The sequence below is a fragment of the Panthera tigris genome, chromosome F3 (assembly GCF_018350195.1).
Source record: "Panthera tigris isolate Pti1 chromosome F3, P.tigris_Pti1_mat1.1, whole genome shotgun sequence".
Taxonomy (NCBI): domain Eukaryota; kingdom Metazoa; phylum Chordata; class Mammalia; order Carnivora; family Felidae; genus Panthera; species Panthera tigris.
In genome coordinates this window covers 67,071,395-67,087,859 of record NC_056678.1, presented here as the reverse complement: position 1 = coordinate 67,087,859, position 16,465 = coordinate 67,071,395, and the positions used below count along the sequence as shown (strand labels likewise).

Genomic DNA, 16,465 nt, shown 5'->3' with positions numbered 1-16,465 from the left:
AACTCTCAAAAATGAGGATTTTTGTTATTTCAGTCGAGACAAAAACCTGAGAAGCTCGTGCGGGACGTTTTAATGTGTGAAGGCCTCCCTCGTGTACACGGAGCCCTGGACCTTCGGAGCCCGTTCCCTGAGATGTGAGACAGGGACAGGGCGGGGCCGAGGGCGGGGAGGCCGTGACACTGCCAGGAGCGGCCCCCCGCGGAGGCAGCTGGAGCAGGAGGGAGGCACACGGAAGACAGCGACGGAGTGACGGGATGGGGGACGGGGAAAAAGGACAGACAGACTTGAGAGATGGAAACTCAAAGCTAATGCAAAGAAAAACCCACAGAAAATGGTCCTTTTACCTTCCACAGGGGACAAGGGAATATGAAATGCTAAAAGAAAACAAACAAAAACAAAAGTAAACCATGAAAAGTCAAATTAACGTCTCCAGAGTCAAAACAAAACTTACATCAAGCTGGAAAATGAAAAACGAATGGCAAAAATCAGGTCTGATCTAGAAGAGTCCCCCCTTCCGCAGCCCCCAGGCAGCAATATCAGAAAAGGCCACTGGCCCACCCACCCCACAGCCCTTCCCAGACTCCCAAGACTAACACTGGGGTCTGAAGACGCCAACTGGGAGGCCGGCAGAAAGTTCCAGACCGGCGACAGGCTTAACCGAGTTTCAGGTGAGTGGCAGCATCGGGGGTGTCGCTGGGCCCCCACCTCCCACTCCACATCTAGTTCTGCTTAGCAGTAAGTCAGACTTCCCATCGAGGGCCCACAATTGCTCCCAACACACCTCAGGGGCACAGACGGAGCCCACTGATGAAGGTGAAGGGGGCATTTACTGTCAACAGGGCGGCCTTGCCAGGCGGGAATATTCCTCCGCGTGGCTGCTCGGTAGCTATAACTGCTCTGATCTCCTAGACTAAGGCCCGGGGACTGGCATGGCCTCCTTGGCTCGGAAGCGTCATCTGCACCTCGAGGAGCCTGCACGCGGTGTGGCAAGGGGACGATGAGCAGCACTGAGTGGGAGCTGCGGTCTCAGAGGGCGGGCGGGCGTGCGGCTGCTGGGACAGGGAACGCCCTCTGCCAGCGGCCCGGTCGGGGATGGGGCTGCCGCCCCTGCCCGAGGCCACCACCCCCCATGTACTCACTGCTCTGCGAAGAGCCTTTGGGCTTCCCGATGTACTTGAGGATAGGGTTTCGCCTCTTGTCCTCCAAGGCTTCCTTGTCTTTCTTGGAATTGCTGCTCTGCTGGGACAGGAGACACCAGCTTTGGAGAAGGTCCCAATCCCCAGACTTAGCCACTCATCCCTGCCACTGCCCCCCCAGACCCGCCCTGAACGGCTAACTGCAAAGCAGACTCCGGCTCGCTCCGGAACCAGCACACGTGCGCCTGGGCCGGGTTTGAGCTCGTCTGTGGGTTCCCACGGACTCCCCACGCAAAGGCAGCGAGGGTCAGGCGCAGTCGTGAGTGGCTTTCCCGGGTTGGCCTCATGCAGAGACCCGCACCAGAGGACACTTGTCCAGGTAGTTCTGTCACCTTCTTGGTCTTTGGGAAGAAGGGCAGCCACTTGTCCTTGTCAGGAGCTGCCTGAGCCTTTTCGGCTGTGCCGGAAGGCCGTGCCTCTCGAAGACGGAGCCCGGCGTGACTCATGTAGGTATTGAGGGCGAAGTCCATGGGGGCGCTGTGCGACGGGAAGCAGAGTGGTCAGTCAGAAAGCTCGAGCTGTGCCGGCCAGCAGGCGGAAGGGCTGGAACCCCGCTCTGGACAATCTCCAAACTACCACCCGGGGGGGTGACAAAGGGAGAGTTCTGGGTCAGGGTGTTTGGAAGGAGCCCTGGAATTCTCAAGGGGGGGCACAGAAGGACTCTTGGCTAGCAGGAGTCCTGGGAAAGACCTAATTCTCTCCCTAAGCGGAACTCTTCCTGAAGGGGGGAGAGCGGCCAGCAGAAGGACGTGGCCGGTCCCTACAACGTAAGCCAACAAGCCGGCAGGCCTGGAACCTACTGAGGCCCACGGCCACGGTCCTCGGGCATCCACGTGCGGTGGGGTGGCAGGGAAAAGGGGAGAAATGCCGGCCTGCCTCTGCCTTCACCACCCTCCCGGCCCCGGCACCAAGAGAGAGATGGAACGGAGCCGCCACGGGCCACACGTGGAAGCGTCCAGAGCCGTGTCTGGAAGCCAATCTGGCCCTGGATTCAGGAGGCAGGTCGGGCACTCTGGGCACTCAGTGCAGCAGGGGCTCCGGCTCCGGCCCCTCCTCCACAACCGCCCTGGCCTGCCTTCCTCCGGCTCAAGCGTGCGCACACTCTTCGACGCTGGCTGCTTGAGGAGCGGACACGCATACCGGCTGCGGAAACCCCATAACCTGTGCCAGAGAGGAGAGGCGTCGCGCCCCGGCTCCCCTACAAGGGCTGCTGACGCAGGCCGGTCCTGTCACCAGCACTTCACGGTGGCTTAGAGGTAAAAGCCGGAGGGAGACGCAGAGCTAAGGCGGAGGTGGGGAGGCCGGCTATGTGCACGGTGGGGTGAGGGCAGACCCTTGCCCCAGGCGGTGGCCCCAAGCGGCAGGGGCCTGGACCTCACAAGCCGCTGTTACGGTTACGCGACACCTGGGGCCATGCCTGGACACGCCGTGACCTCGATGCTCAGGGCGCCCTGTGTCCAGAAGGATGGCAAACGCACCGCACACTCACTCACCTCCTGTCCTCCTCGTACTTGGACCTGGAACAAAAGGAAGGAGCCATGACGCGCACGTACGGCATCGGCGTGTTGGCCGCGCAGACACGGGGGATGGGGGCGGTGGGGGCGGGGAGGCCAGACCTCGACTCCGGTCTCAGCTCTGAGCCTACGTGGCGCTCGGGAGGCGAGAGCGCTCACCCCCTTGGGGGCCTCGGCACAGGGACTGAGAGGTCCTTCCCGCTGAAGGGGGACGTGGCCGGCACTGTGACGTGATCACGGAGGAAGGGGCCCGTCCTCGCCCAGCCAAACTCGACTGAAGGGCTGGGCTGACGTAGAGCTGGAGGAGGGCGGGTGGCCCCTCGAGAGCCGACCCAGAGAGACCTTCCCACACGGCGGTGGAGGCAGCGACGACCAGCCGAGGGGGCACGATGGGCCAGGCACTATTCTAAGCTATTCACAAGCTGATCGAGATCTCAAAGTGCCCGTTGAGGAGGCGTTAGATCTCCATCAGTGAGGCTGAAGCTTCCCGTAGAGACCACCCCGGGCGGGGTGCCCGGTGTAACAGGCCAGGGAAACTGAGGCCCACAGAGATCCAGGGCTTGGCTGAAGCTCAGGGGGTTATTCCCAGGAATGTGCCCCTGTGTGATGTCTGCAGTCCTGTCTCTCCTCTGCCAGACTTAGCCTGCGGCCGCACCTCCAGGGTGACGTCTAATACGGACCTCAGACTCAACGTGCCCACCTCGGACTGCCTCCCACACAGCCGCCCTGATCCCGGCTGATGGCACCTCGTCCTTTCTGCCGTGTAGGCACAAACCGTGGGGTCTTCCCCGACCCACACTCAGTTTTTAGGAGATGCCCGTTTGCTCTACTGTTAGGATACACGTGGGACACCGACCGCGTCTCACCGCGTGCCCCAGCCCTGCCCGGTCCAAGCCCCACCGCGTGGGTTCCCATGCGGCCCCTCCCCGCCACGGACAGGGAAAACCAGAGGCCGCACAACCGTCCTCAGGCTCTGTGGCTGCCCTCCCGTCACCTCTCTGACTTCAGCACCCACCTTCTCTATCTGCCCTGGTCTCCGCTGCTCCCCACACGTCAAGCACGCGCCTACTTTGCCCTGCCTCTTCCCCCCAGCGGTCTTCAAGGATGACGGCCCCACTTTCTTCAGTTGCTTAAATGTTACTGGGGCGGGGGGGGGGGAGGCTCGCCCTGGCCGCCCTATTTAAAACCGTCACCCACTGGCTCTGGTGCGCCCGACCCCTTCCGCCAGCCTGCTCTGTCCCCCTCGTTGTCTCCAACGCGTTACAGGCCTTCCTCATTTCTTGCACATTGCTCTCTCTTCCCCCTATGACGTGAGCACCACAGAAACTGTTGTTTTGCTCACTAACACGTCCCGAGAGCCCAGAACGAACTCCGCACGTGTTGCTGCATCGAATGGCAGTGTGAACAGAGACTCCGGAGACAGTCTCGTCCACCTTTTGTCATTTTATAGCTGAGACCAGGGTCCCAGAGCACTGAGTGGAGAAGCCCCTAAGTCTGATGTGTCCCCACAAAGTCACGCGGGTGGCGCTGGGAAGACGGGACAGGAGAGGCACGGCCACCGCAGCTGAGCCGAAGTTCCTGACCAGGTTAGTCAGGCCGGTCTTCTGACGCCCAACTGAGATGATTAGTTGAGAATCGTTCACCCTCCCGCCCGCCAGCTGGTCTGCCTCCTGAGGGCCCACGTGTGGCCCTCGTGCCAGGGTCCCTGTGACCCTACAGACAGGAGGCAGCACGGTCAGGAAGAGGGCTCGGAAGGGGAGCAGAAAGCTCCGCGGGGAGCCCCGTGAAATGCCGACGGTCCTGAGCAAGGCAGCAGGCGAGCCGGGCCCTCCGCACCTTCCGGGGGGAGGATCCGGCAGACGTCGTGGGGGGAGAGGCCGGCGAGCAGACGCACAGGACACTCGCGTCTGTTCGGCACTTCCGGGTGGCGTTGCGGGGGGGTGGGGGTGCACTCACAGGATGTCTCCCAGGGCAGCCAGCTGCTTCTCGGCCACTTGGCGTTCTCGGAGAGGGTCGCCGTCCAGGTCCAGCAGGTCATTCTCACCGTACAGACTGCCCAGCCCCAGGGTGCGCTTCGTTCTAAGACAGACAAAGCAGGCACACACGCGTGCTCACAGACGCCCGGAAACAGCGAGGCAAACGCGCTCACGAGAGACGCTCGTCACAGGGGACAGACGGGTGAGGACGCAGAGGGAGCGGGGGGGATCCACAACCTGTAGTCCTGGATCTGCTCCTGGATCTCGGGCATGGCCGCCTCCTGGGCTTCCCGGAGGGCAGCGCGGACGTCCTCGCTGCTGCGCAGACGTGAGTCTGGTGGGAACCCAGGGAAGGAGAAAGGGGGTGTCGGGAGAGGGGGCCATGCCTGCTGAGCCCCCTGAGTCCTGGACCCACCAGGTCACTCCCGAATCCAGGACTGGACTCCTGTTGTCCAGGTCCCAAGGCAAGCACAAAAACATTTTCTGGATGTTCTAGGCTCTGTTACGTGGACAAATGAAACCCCGTCTACGATCAGATGGGCCCAGGGGCTGCCCTCTGATGCCACAGTGCAAACCCCTCATTCTTCGTGGCCCCCGGGCCAGGGCGCGAGGCCGAGAAAGGCAAGCACTTCACATGAAGCCCCGACTCCCCAGCGGAACCTGGACGGTGTCGGTCCCGCTCCCCCAGCAGCTTCATGCGGTCGAGGGACTCTACCCTCTGGCCTCAGTCAGGCCACAAGGCACGCTTTCCGAAGGCAGCGTGGGACGCCTGTTCTCTAGAAAGCTGCCTGGGACCCGCTTCTCAGGCTGACACCCTCTTATGCCGCCTTCCCTCAGCCCTCCTATCACGACTAGAGAACGAAATGGGGACAGAGCAATCACTGGCCGGCAGGGTGCTCACCGGGCCAAACGCCGACAGCATCAGAGAGGAATTCACAGAAACAAAAATACTCCAGAGATCCCGACCCGAGGTGGGATGGAGTGAGGCCCCGGTTTCTGGAGTTTCAAGAATTCCCCCAGGGATTCTGGTGATCGACCAGGCTTAGGAATCCCTCAAGTCCAACTGCCCTTTCGTACAGATGGCCCCGCTGGGCCCAGGAAGGTCCCGGGGGAGGCTGGCAGAAACGAGCTCAGGTCTGACGGGGGCACGTACTCCCGGGATGGGCTCCCCAGGCAGGGCCTGTCCCGTTGCGCAGCCCGTCAGCCACTGTGAGGCGCTCGGGGGGAACCGCCCCCACTTTCCCTCCTAGAGGAGGGCTTCCCATGTGCCCTCTGTGCTCTGCAGCCTCCCATGGCCCAGGACAAGAGCAGCTGGCTAGTAAACTGACTTACCGATTTCAGTCTGCAACACCTCTGGGACCTTCACTCTCAGCGGCTAGAAAAGAGAAGAGTGGGGGCGGGGGCAGTGAGGCCCACAGCCCAGGGTACGTGGGAGACGTTGCACGGTGGCAGGGAGGACTGGAACACCCCTTCTCTCCTTCCCGGACACCCGGCCCACCGTCCTCTCCTCCGCCCCCTCGTAAGCCTGCACTCGAGCATGAAGCTACAAGGCGAGCTGAGCCACCTTCTGGGGCACATGCAGGCTTCCCACTTTGCTTCAAGGACATGGGGTGCGTGGGATGCACGGGTGCTGACTCAGCAGCAAGGGAGCAAGCTTCACTGGGCCGTCTCTGCTCCCTCAGGTTACCGAGTGTCCCACTGAGCGGAGAGCAGAGGGACTGACCGCGGGGACAGGCTGGTTCTGCAACCCCCACAGGGTGCGGCCGGCAGCGGCCGCCCCCCTCCAGACCCGCTAGAGGGAACAGGCGTGGAAGTCTTGAGAAGGACACTTTACTCCCAGTCTCAGGAATCCTGCGAGCTTATGTTTTGGAACTGAGAGACTGAAGTCGTTTGGGCACCAGTGTAGCCGCTCACACTGCAGAGTCCGTAAGGCGTTGCCCTGTGCAGGCAGGTGCCGCCGCAGCCCGGCCCTGTCCACACGGCTGCGTGCTCTCAGCCTCCTCCCCGGGAACCCTGCTCTGGGCTGGGCATGAGAGCCCCGCGAGGATCGGTGAGCCCAGACACGGAGCCAGCACCGATCTAGGGGACAGGAATCAGGGTTTGGCACCAGCTCCTTCTCTCTCCAAATGTTTGGAGAGGCCACGTGCATTCTACCTGGCCACACGCAGAACAAAGGGGCCAGGAGAGGAGCTCAGGGTTGAGAGCAGGGCCAGGAACAGGACCCAGGAGCCGTCTGTCAGCCCCAACTTCTCCTGAAGAACGGTTTCCATCCAGCCTGAATGTATGGCTTCATTTTTCCTCTGCTCCGAGTGGCCCCCAGGAGTACAGTAAAATTGTAATTCAATCCACGACTGCCTTACCGCGTTTTTCTCTAGGAAAATATTCCAGATGTCTTTTCCCAAGCTTCGGGAATCCTTGGGGTTTGTCTGCTGATAAACTTCGGCACACAAGTAAAAAAGCTAGGAGGAGAGAGAAGGGGGCTGGAGCGGTGGTTCTCAGTGGCCCCCCTCCGTGGAGGACTGATTTTGCCTCCAAGGGACAATGAGCGGGCGGTGCCTGGAGACATCTGTGACCCTTCCCTGAAGAGGTGCTGGGGCACCTAGTGGGCAGAGCCTAGTGACGCAGCTGAGATGGGAAGATGCACAGGAGCACAGGACGGCCCCCCAGCAAAAACTCCTACAGCTCAACGTCACCACGCTGGGGCAGAGAAACCCTGGCTTGGAGTCTCAGAACCCTCTGAGTTCTGCCTACCCGCTTGCAACACAGGCACCCTATCTGTGCGTCCTCCACACTCGGCATTTTGCCTCGTGCTGGTCTGTATCTTGTGTTCTACGGGCCGGTGTTCTACTTCTGTCTGTGATGTGCCTGGACTTCACTCCGGAGTCTCTGGGACACAGCATGTGGGCCCCACACACCGGTGCTCCTGGCCCTGAAGGCACAGTGCTCTGTGCCTCCTGAGGGACACGACACTGTCCCCTCGTGCCCATCCCCTTCCGAGCGGCTGAGCAGCAGGAGAGAAGCTGCTGAGGCCGCTGGCCCCTTCCCCATACAGCCCGCTGTCATCTTTGTCACCTTGCCCCTCCACTAAGCCTCCCTGTGGTAAGGTCTCGTGTCTGCAAGGCCAGGCTCTCACGTCCTCAGGGTTCACGACTCCAGGATGACCCGTCTCCTCCAAGTGGACCGAGAATGATGGCGGCTCTCCTGGCCTCCCTCTCCCCGCACCTCCCTACGCTCCGGACGTGCTTGGCGGGGCACAGTCCCTCCCGCCTGACCCGCACCTTCTTCCCTATTTGCCTCTGTCCTCGAGCTGCCTGCCGGCGCCCGCGGATCGGACTTACCAGCGGGCTGGGGTCCGCCTGAGAGAAGATGTACCGCAGGAAAACCCCCAGGTGGGCTGGCCGGGCCTTCAGCTTCTCGAGGTCCTGGAATATGATGTCGCTCTGGAAGGCAGACGCACGGGTGTGGCTGCGGTGCGCAGAGGCAGGATACAGCAGCATGGCCTGCGGCCTCGCCCCACGTCCCCCGCTGCCTGGGTCTGCAAGCTTCGGCGCCCACCCTGTGCCCCTCACGGCCGGTGTGGGTCTAACGGCTTCTAGTCAACAGCAGCCAGTGCGACAATGACGAAAGCAGGGAGTCAGGGAACCGTTACCTCGTTGTTGAAATAACCCGGGTCACAGTCTTCCTCTGGGCCAATAATTAAAGGCTTTGGGCTTTGGTCTGTGCCCTGCGGAAAGAGTCCAGATGCAGGGAGGTCAGGGGACACGGATCCAGGCCCCACACCACATCTGTGTGGTGACGGCATGGCACCGGTGAGGAGGACCATGAGTGTCTGGCGAGAGCGCTGGCATCTCCCCACCTCCCCTGGTCTCAGAGGACAGACCGCGGTCTCCAGCGCCCGGAGTCAAGTTCCTCTGGGTGGGGAGGCCTGGGCATGTGCATGCGGAGACAGGAAGTGAGAGAAGGCGCTCTTCCTGTTTGCGAAAGACCCTGGGACGCAGTGCCAGCTCCTGCGGCCGCGGCCTGGGGCTCTGTTGGTCCCTTTGGCGGCCGTGTCCACGTCCAGCACGGCGCCCACGGCGGCCCGGTCTCCGTCACAGGACAGCTTGGAGCCATCTCTGCCTCCTAGAGCAGGACGGGACGGAGCTGACCGCTCCCCCAGCCGGCTCAGGGGTCTACGGCAGGCCTCCACCACCTGCCTAAATTCCAGACCTCTGAGCATGGCGTTCTCCCCTTCCTCCTCACGCCTGTTTTACTAGAAGCCCAACCCCTAACCGGTGTGTGGTCCATGTCAGGTACAACGAGAGTTCATTCTGCACAGACGTGTCAGACGCTTCACTGGACAAGCTTTCTCCTGAAGGTTCCATGAACTTCCAAAGCTTTCTACCAATGTTTTCCACTGAATTCAATCTGCCTCATTTCCAGGCATTCCCCAACACAGGCCCTGCTCTGGAGCCAGTCTGGACCACTTACGCCCACTTTGCCCACTTTCTTCCAGGCCTAACATGCCCTCCCACCCGACTCGCTCAAGGGGTTTTTCCTAACAATGCCTTCCGAAAACTCACTCACTCTGCTCTCTTGCTTATTTGCAGACTCTTCGCTCAGAATGACAGAGTCAAAGAACGTGAGACCCAGAAGGTACGTCAGAGATCAGCGTGGCGCTCACTGACAAATGAAAACGCGAGGCCTGGACAGACTGAATGCAGCTGCCTCTGTATTTCTCAGACACATCCTGGGCTGCCTCCTCTCCTGTAACACCCGGGTCTCTGCATCCCTTGGGGTCCAGGATCCCCAGGGATGGCAGATGGCCACTTCTGGGCCCTCGACAGCCCAGACCCTCGGCAAGCTTTCTGCGCTGAGCCCAGAGCCCTCTTCCCGGGTCTCCCCTCCTGGTTCTATTCTTGGGGGCAGTGCTTCCAAATCAGGTTTTCAGGACCCTGGGGCCACAGGACTCGCCCCGGGGTAGGGGGGACGCTGACGGGCACAGGTCCCGGGGGAGCTGAGCTTTTACCTGTTTGTGGTACCAGGGTGCCAAATAAGAATAAGATTTTGTGTAAGAAAAAGGATTTTGCTGCAGAAAGAGAAAACTGAGGAGTAGTGTTCTGGAGAAAGACTGCACAAATCTATCTGTTGCTGTACACAGACAGCTGTCTGTCCCTCGGGCGTCCCTTCCCTTCCCTGCACACGTATTCACCGTCCTCACACAGCCCGAGACAGCGTTCAAACATCTACTCAAGCCACGTTCGTCCTTCTGTCTTGTTCTCTAGGCAAAAGTCTATCAGGAAGCGGGTGTGGCCAGAGGGGTCCAGGCCTCGCACTGGAATGTGGTTCTGAAGGAGGGGAGGAGGGGAGGGAGAGCCGCAGGGGGCTCTGGACCCCTCACCTGGTCGCCGGGGCCGGGCACTGGTGCGTCTGAGCCCTGCCGCCGATGGTGCTGGGCCACCCTGGCCACGATCACAGGGGAGGTTCGGGGACTGTCCAGCCCAGGGTCCGACAGTGCCGAGTTCCGATTCTTCAGCACCTAGAGGAACAGAGAGCCCACCCAGAAACTCACGCTCCGCTCGTGTGGTGAGGCCCACGCCCGGTGGCGCCCGCCACGACTCTGGGCCCGCGTTAGGCGCACCAGGCTCGATGCTCACAACCGCCCTTTGAGGCAGATACTACCTCTCCCCCCGCTTCTCACATAAGGAAACCAAGACTCGGGAAGGTCATGAGATTTGCCGAAGGTCGGGACCCAGCCACGGGTATTCCCTGGAGTCAACCCAGCCCACAGCCTTCCTCTCTAAGCCAGGTCGCCTCTCTGACACCCGGCCCTCAGGATACCTGGAACGCGTCCTGGGTCCTGTAAGGACACGCTAACACAATTCCAACTATTACTTAGAATTACGGTGTAAGTGTGTTAATTAACCTGGCTAAGCAGGTACCTTACAGACATCACGATTACTTCTTCCGTTCACTTGCACTTTCAGCTTGCAAGTTTATATCTGCAATTTACATATGCAAATAGAGAACAGCTGGGAGGTAACGCTAGGCCAGAACCCGAAAGTCTGCTGACCGCTGCAGAAAAGATGAGCTGTTCAAGGACAGTGAGGTCTGTGAGAGAGAGAGGGGCCGCCGCTCTGCCTCGGCCGGCTCGGGGTGTCCACCTGAGCGGGAGACCCGTGTGTGCGGTCAGGCCGCGGTTTTCGCGGACAGGCTCTGCTCCCTCACGCCCAGAGGCTCCCCACACGTCGTCCGCCTTCCTCCGCCGATTCTTTACAGAACGGAAGGCGGCTCTGACAGCCCCGCACGCAGGGCGCACGTGCAGCCCCTTCCGTGCCCAGAGCACAGCGACGAGAACCCTTGGAGCCGGGAGCGCGCACGGACGGCAGGACCTGTGGGTGCCCGGAGAGCGGACGCCGACCGTGGTTTCAGACGGGGCTGGCCCCCTGTGGGCACTCACCTCGCCGAGGGAGGGGAAGCGCTCTGCCCCAGAGTCCAAGCCGCTGTCCCCCTCCTGGGAATCCAGAGAGAGCCGGCCTGGGAAGGAGACAGAGGACACGGAAGGTGGCATCGTGGCCTGGGGGGCCCGTGGGCAGGGTAGGGGGGCGAAGTGCCACCTTCCCTCCTTTCCGGGTTTCCCTCAGGTCAGATGCTCTACACCCGGCTCTCACCCACCAGTGTGCCTGTGCCCGGGCCACGTCAGTCCCGGAATGAGACTCTGCTGTGCCAGATCACCGAGAGTCTCGCCCCCAGCCCCAGTGTGGCCTCCCAAGGGCCTGACTGCTGTCGTCACAGTTCCTCTCTGGTCCGCAGCCGTCGGAGCTGCGGTCACGCACTCCCGTCTACAGACTAAGCCGCCCCCACCGCCCCTGTGCGTGGATGTCGCTTTCTCTCCCTATGCTTGTGCCCGGAGCAGGGCCTCCAGTCAGTCTTTCCTGAACCTGCCCCAGGGGGAGGGGACAGTGAGTAAGGAACCCGGACCAGAGTATGGAGAGCTGGGCCGACTTACCTTCTGACGACCTCTGGCCGGTGTCACCGTACAGGGACAGCAGGTCCTAAAAAACAAAGGTGCCGAGGGTGGCAAGTTCTGCAAGCCTCTCTCCTACTTGTTCCCTCCTCCAGCCACCCCTTCCCTCATCTCCGCAGAGAGTATTTGCTGCAGTGAGCGGCTGCTTCTCATTTGTTGCCTTAAAAATGCCCAGACTGGGGAGCCATTGCATCGTGGGTAGTCGGGAGGATGGTGGAAAGGGAGAAATTCTTCAAACCCACGGATTTGCCACCCCGGACCTCAAAGCGTCTACTGCCTTGCTTGGGCTGGACGCAGAAGGAGCTTCCTGCCAGGAAAGCTGGTGACTGAGGGCAGCGGAGGAGGGCTGGCCTCTAACTGCCACCGACCGACAGACCGACCGACAGACGGGGCTGGGGGATGGGACTGTGGTGATAGAGCTCGGCTGCTCGGGAAGCCCGCCCTTCTAGATCTCGTCTAGGCTTTCGGGAAGCCCGAGGCAGGGACAGCTCTCTACCATAACCGAGGAGCCCAGAGACCTCACGTGACGTGCCCAAGCTACGCAGCAGGAAAACTGACGCCGGGGCTGGCGACCCGACCCACCACCCCGCAGAGCACACGGGTGCGGACAGCGGCAGGGGCATGCTTCTCTCCCGCAATACCACCCCGCTCCAGTAGGCCCCGCTGTGACCTCCGTTCTACAGACAAAGACACCGAGGCTCCTGGGAAGTACGGAGCCTGCCCAAATCTTCCAGAAGGCGAGCACAGAACCTGAGCTCCTACCAGCCATGCGACACTGACTGTCCTTCAGAAGACACAACGGTTCAAATTTGACTAGCCTGCGGTTCCCAGACATTTTGATCTGGATGCTCTAAAGAAGAAAGACGGTCATCCTCCAACAAGTTCTACCGGCTTTGGCAAAACTATTCTCGGAGATCTTAAAGTTTCTGGCGGGTTCCTTCTTATTTACCCAAAGAGTTAAGGCCTGATGGAGATTCAGACGGATGCTAATAACAAAGCCCTTGACTAGGACAGGTAAGGACACTCCTCTCTGGAAACTCCGTTTACACAAAACGGTCAGCGCTGTGGGTCCCTCACTTGGGCTGACGTGCAAAGTGCTGGGACGGGGGCTGAAAGGAGCCTCCAGACGTGTGCCGTGTGAGATCACTGAGGGACAGCCGTCAGCTCCAAGGACAGCACTGGGGAGCAGGTGACAGGGAGACTGAAGCCAAGGGCCCGACTTAGTTCGTGCGTGTTTCCTTCCGCCGCAGGCTCATCGGGGGCAGGAAGGGGCCCTTTGGCGCTAAAGAAAGAATTGCTGCCCTCCGTTCCCTGTAAAGTCCTGGATGCTTACTGGTCAGCCCCTGCACAGCTCCAGGGTCCCGCACAGCTCCAGAAGCCCATCCGGGCTCTCCGCGCTCTGCCCCCGGCCGCCTGCGCGGCACCCGCCCGGAGCCCAGCCTGCGTCACTCACCGCCGAGCCACCCGTCTCCTGCTGGATCTTCCGCTGTAACTGAGTGACGCGCCTCCGGGCGCCCTCCATCTGTTCTTCCAGCGGGCTGGCGGGGTTCCGGCTGTACACCTCGCAGATCCGCTGGGGACGGGCGAGGGTGACGGGGGAAGGCAGAAGGTGGTCAGTGGAGGACAGACAACTCACGGGGGCAGGGAACGGGGAGTCACCCCACAACAAAGAGAAGAGACGGGAGCTCTCTGCCTTCGGGAGACGCACGTTAGGAGGAGGGAGAGGTGTGGAGGCGGTGAGGGCGCAGGCGATGCTGGAGAGGGACGGCAGGAAGGCCCGGGCAGTCTCTCCCTCTCCTGCTCCAGGGGCGGATGCACAGCGTCCCCGTGGAGCAGCCGGATGTGCGTGCCCGGCTGGACGCTCACCCGGCGCGCTTACAGCCTGGGCTGTGCGCTCGGGGAGGCTGGACTTGAACTCCGCCACCCGTGCTCACTAACTGTGTAGACCCGCAAGCTGGACCGGGTCCTCACGGATAAAACGGGGACAGCCGGGAGACCTGAACGCCATCGCGTCCATGAGGACTCAGCGGGAGCAGCTACTGTAATTTCACTCCGGAAGGAAGTGTTGGCTCGCAATTAAACAAGACGGTGGGTGCACACGTTCTCGAAGCTCATCTGAGGCCCCCCTGCCACCTGCCAACCGCATTTTACAACCCCCCGCTTCTCGTTCCATCCCGTCCGAGCCGCCCAGCACACGACATCACATCCCGGGCCCGGCCCTTGGAGAAGCCCTGCTTCCAGCTCCCCGGACTCTGCTGAGACGCTGCTCATGCCCTCGGGCTCCCCTCCAGTGGCTCCTTCCCCCCATCCTGCGAGCACACGAGCCCTTCCGTCAGTTATGACTACCCTCAGCCCTTTCACCCTCCATCCACGGACACATCTCCAGACACGGGTCCACCCTCGGGGCCAGACCCTGCTGCCCGCAAATGATCTGACTGCTACTCCTCCAAGGAGCCCGATGACCCAAGGCCAAAGCCAGAGGCCTGGCCCCAGCCGTCACCTCTCCAGCGCCCCCTCCTTGGACAGCTGCCCCGGTGCCCCCCACCCTCCCTCCCAGCTGCCCGCAGCCTCGCCTGGTCTCCACCCCGCCTTGTGTGCCAGCCATGCCAGTGCAGGACACGCATGTGCAGGGACACGCGGTGTGGCCCTGGCCTTTAAGGAACTTAATCCCGCAGGGAGAAGGACAGATAATTGAAATCTGAATGTAACAGCAACCATAGCAGCGATGTTATGGGCGGGTGCGTGTGCGGTAAGAGCACCGGAGCATCACGTTCTATCCCTGCGCGCTCTCCTCCTCTGGCCCCGGCACCCTGGGTGACAACACCCGGTCCCCACTTTCAACTACCAGCTCGGGCCGAGGACGCCTGAACCTCTGTCCCAACCCTGCCCTCTCCCTTGAGGCTCAACCCTGTCACGTCCACCGGCCGGGTCCACGGCCTTTTTATCTGAACGTCGCACGGTCAACCGAAGCTGACCTTCATTTCCTGCCCCTGGACCCGCCCCGCTCCTCTGCCTCTGAGATGTCCCCGTGGCCCCCCGTGGCCTTCTGGTGTGTCCACGCACAGAACACGCATCTCCGTGGAGACTGCCGGTCTGGAGGTGTGATCACTCCCCTGTTCAAAACCCTGACCAATCCCACGGTCTTCAGAATAAACCCCAAGCTCAGACGGAATTCTAGGCCCAAAGTACGTTCCAGAGTAAAACAGACCGAACCCAAACTCAAGGGCCACCTCAGGAAGCCTGCTCTGATTATGGCATGATTATTCCTTCTTTTGGGCTTCTGTGCCCTCAAAAACCATTGTAGAAACTGCTGACATGTGATTCACGTAACGTAAACCTCACCGTTTTAAAGTGCCCAATTCAGTGGTCTGGAGCGCCTTCGCAGAGCATACAAGCCGCCGTGTAATTCCCGAACGCGGCCACCACCCAACAGGACGGCGGTCACTCTCAACTTCTCCCCTCCTCCACCCCCGAAACCACTCATTTACTTTCTCTCTTTACAGACTTCCCTATTCTGGACTTGCACGTAAATGTCATCCTACAGCCTGTGGCCTTCTGTGCCTGGCTCTCTCACGAGCAACACGTGTTCGGGGTCCCCGTGCTGTGCAGCGTGTGTCCGACCTTGTTATGGCCGAGAGCCATCCCATCGTACGGACAGACCACCTCCGTTTACCAACAACTTTTGGCTTGTTTCCGCTTTGGGGCCGTTATGACCAATGGTATGAAGAACGTTCACGTACAGGTTTCTGCCTGAATGTGTGTTTTCAGTCCTCTCGGGTTGTACCCGGAGTGGAATCGATGCATCTGTGATCCTCTGCGTTTAGGATCTGGAAGAATTGCCAAGCCGTTTTCCACAGCGGCTGCGTGCCTGCACATCCTCACCGGCAATGGTGGGTACAGATGAGGGTAACGAGCACGCAGACAAAATACACAGGCTACTGTCACCAACAACTGTTAACTTTCTGTTATTCTGGCTCTAACCACCCTAATGGGTGTGGAGCAGTGCTGTGGGGCTTTGATCGCATCACCCTGACGACTGATGATGTTGAGCGTCTTTTCACGAGCTTATCGGCCATCTCTACGTTTTCTTTACTGACTGTCTATTCAAATCTTTGGCCAACTTTTAAAGGCGCTCACGTGTCTTTTTTGCTATTAAGTTTTGAGAGTCCTTTACACAGTCTGGTACTAGGCCCTTACTGGATATATGAGTTGCAAGTATTTTCTCCATTCTGCGGGCTGTCTTTTTACTTTCTTGACAGTGTTCTTTGATGCACGAAAGTTTTGAATTTGGATGAAGTTCAATTTATTTTATTTTATGTTTTTCGCTGTTTCTACTTCTGGTGTCTTACCTAAGAAAACGTTGCCTAATCCAAGGTCGCGAAGACTCGTACCTATGTTTTCTTTTTAAGTTTTATTTATTTATTTTGAGAGGAGGGGGGTAGTGAGCATATGTGCGAGATGGAGGAGGGGCAGAGAGAGAGGAGAGAGAGAGAATCCCAAGCAGTCTCCATGCTGTCCGCACAGAGCCCAATGTGGGGTTCAATCCCACGAACCCTGAGATCACGACCTGAGCCGAAGTCAGATGCTTAACTGACTGGGCCGCCCAGGCGCCCCGAGAGTTTTGCAGTTTCGAAAAATAGTTTTAGTTCTTACAAGTGAGTCTTTGAGCGGTTTGGAATGAATTCTGGGAATCGTGTGAGATATGGGTCCATGTCCGTTCTCTGCGTGCGGACGGCCAGGTGGCCCAGCACTGGTTGTGGACTCTGTCCACTA

At 60.2% G+C, this 16,465-nt stretch overlaps 1 protein-coding gene across 10 annotated transcripts in view; it reads right to left on the bottom strand.

The window, feature by feature from the left end:
- The window catches only part of ARHGEF11 (Rho guanine nucleotide exchange factor 11), an 87,139-nt gene that overhangs the window by 15,993 nt on the left and 54,681 nt on the right, over window positions 1-16,465 (bottom strand). For 5 of the 10 annotated variants that reach the window (XM_042977017.1, XM_042977024.1, XM_042977018.1 and 2 more), the window contains 14 exons: window positions 13,146-13,265; window positions 11,675-11,720; window positions 11,126-11,202; window positions 10,067-10,204; window positions 8,336-8,410; window positions 8,025-8,126; window positions 7,047-7,145; window positions 6,019-6,061; window positions 4,924-5,020; window positions 4,667-4,789; window positions 2,690-2,713; window positions 1,529-1,673; window positions 1,140-1,239; window positions 345-374 (listed from right to left, as the gene is read on the bottom strand). In XM_042977017.1, coding sequence (XP_042832951.1) covers window positions 345-374; window positions 1,140-1,239; window positions 1,529-1,673; window positions 2,690-2,713; window positions 4,667-4,789; window positions 4,924-5,020; window positions 6,019-6,061; window positions 7,047-7,145; window positions 8,025-8,126; window positions 8,336-8,410; window positions 10,067-10,204; window positions 11,126-11,202; window positions 11,675-11,720; window positions 13,146-13,265 — 1,219 coding nt within the window. The remainder of the gene's footprint in view (window positions 1-344; window positions 375-1,139; window positions 1,240-1,528; window positions 1,674-2,689; window positions 2,714-4,666; window positions 4,790-4,923; window positions 5,021-6,018; window positions 6,062-7,046; window positions 7,146-8,024; window positions 8,127-8,335; window positions 8,411-10,066; window positions 10,205-11,125; window positions 11,203-11,674; window positions 11,721-13,145; window positions 13,266-16,465) is intronic. The other 5 variants (XM_042977019.1, XM_042977020.1, XM_042977022.1 and 2 more) reach the window with 4 other exon arrangements.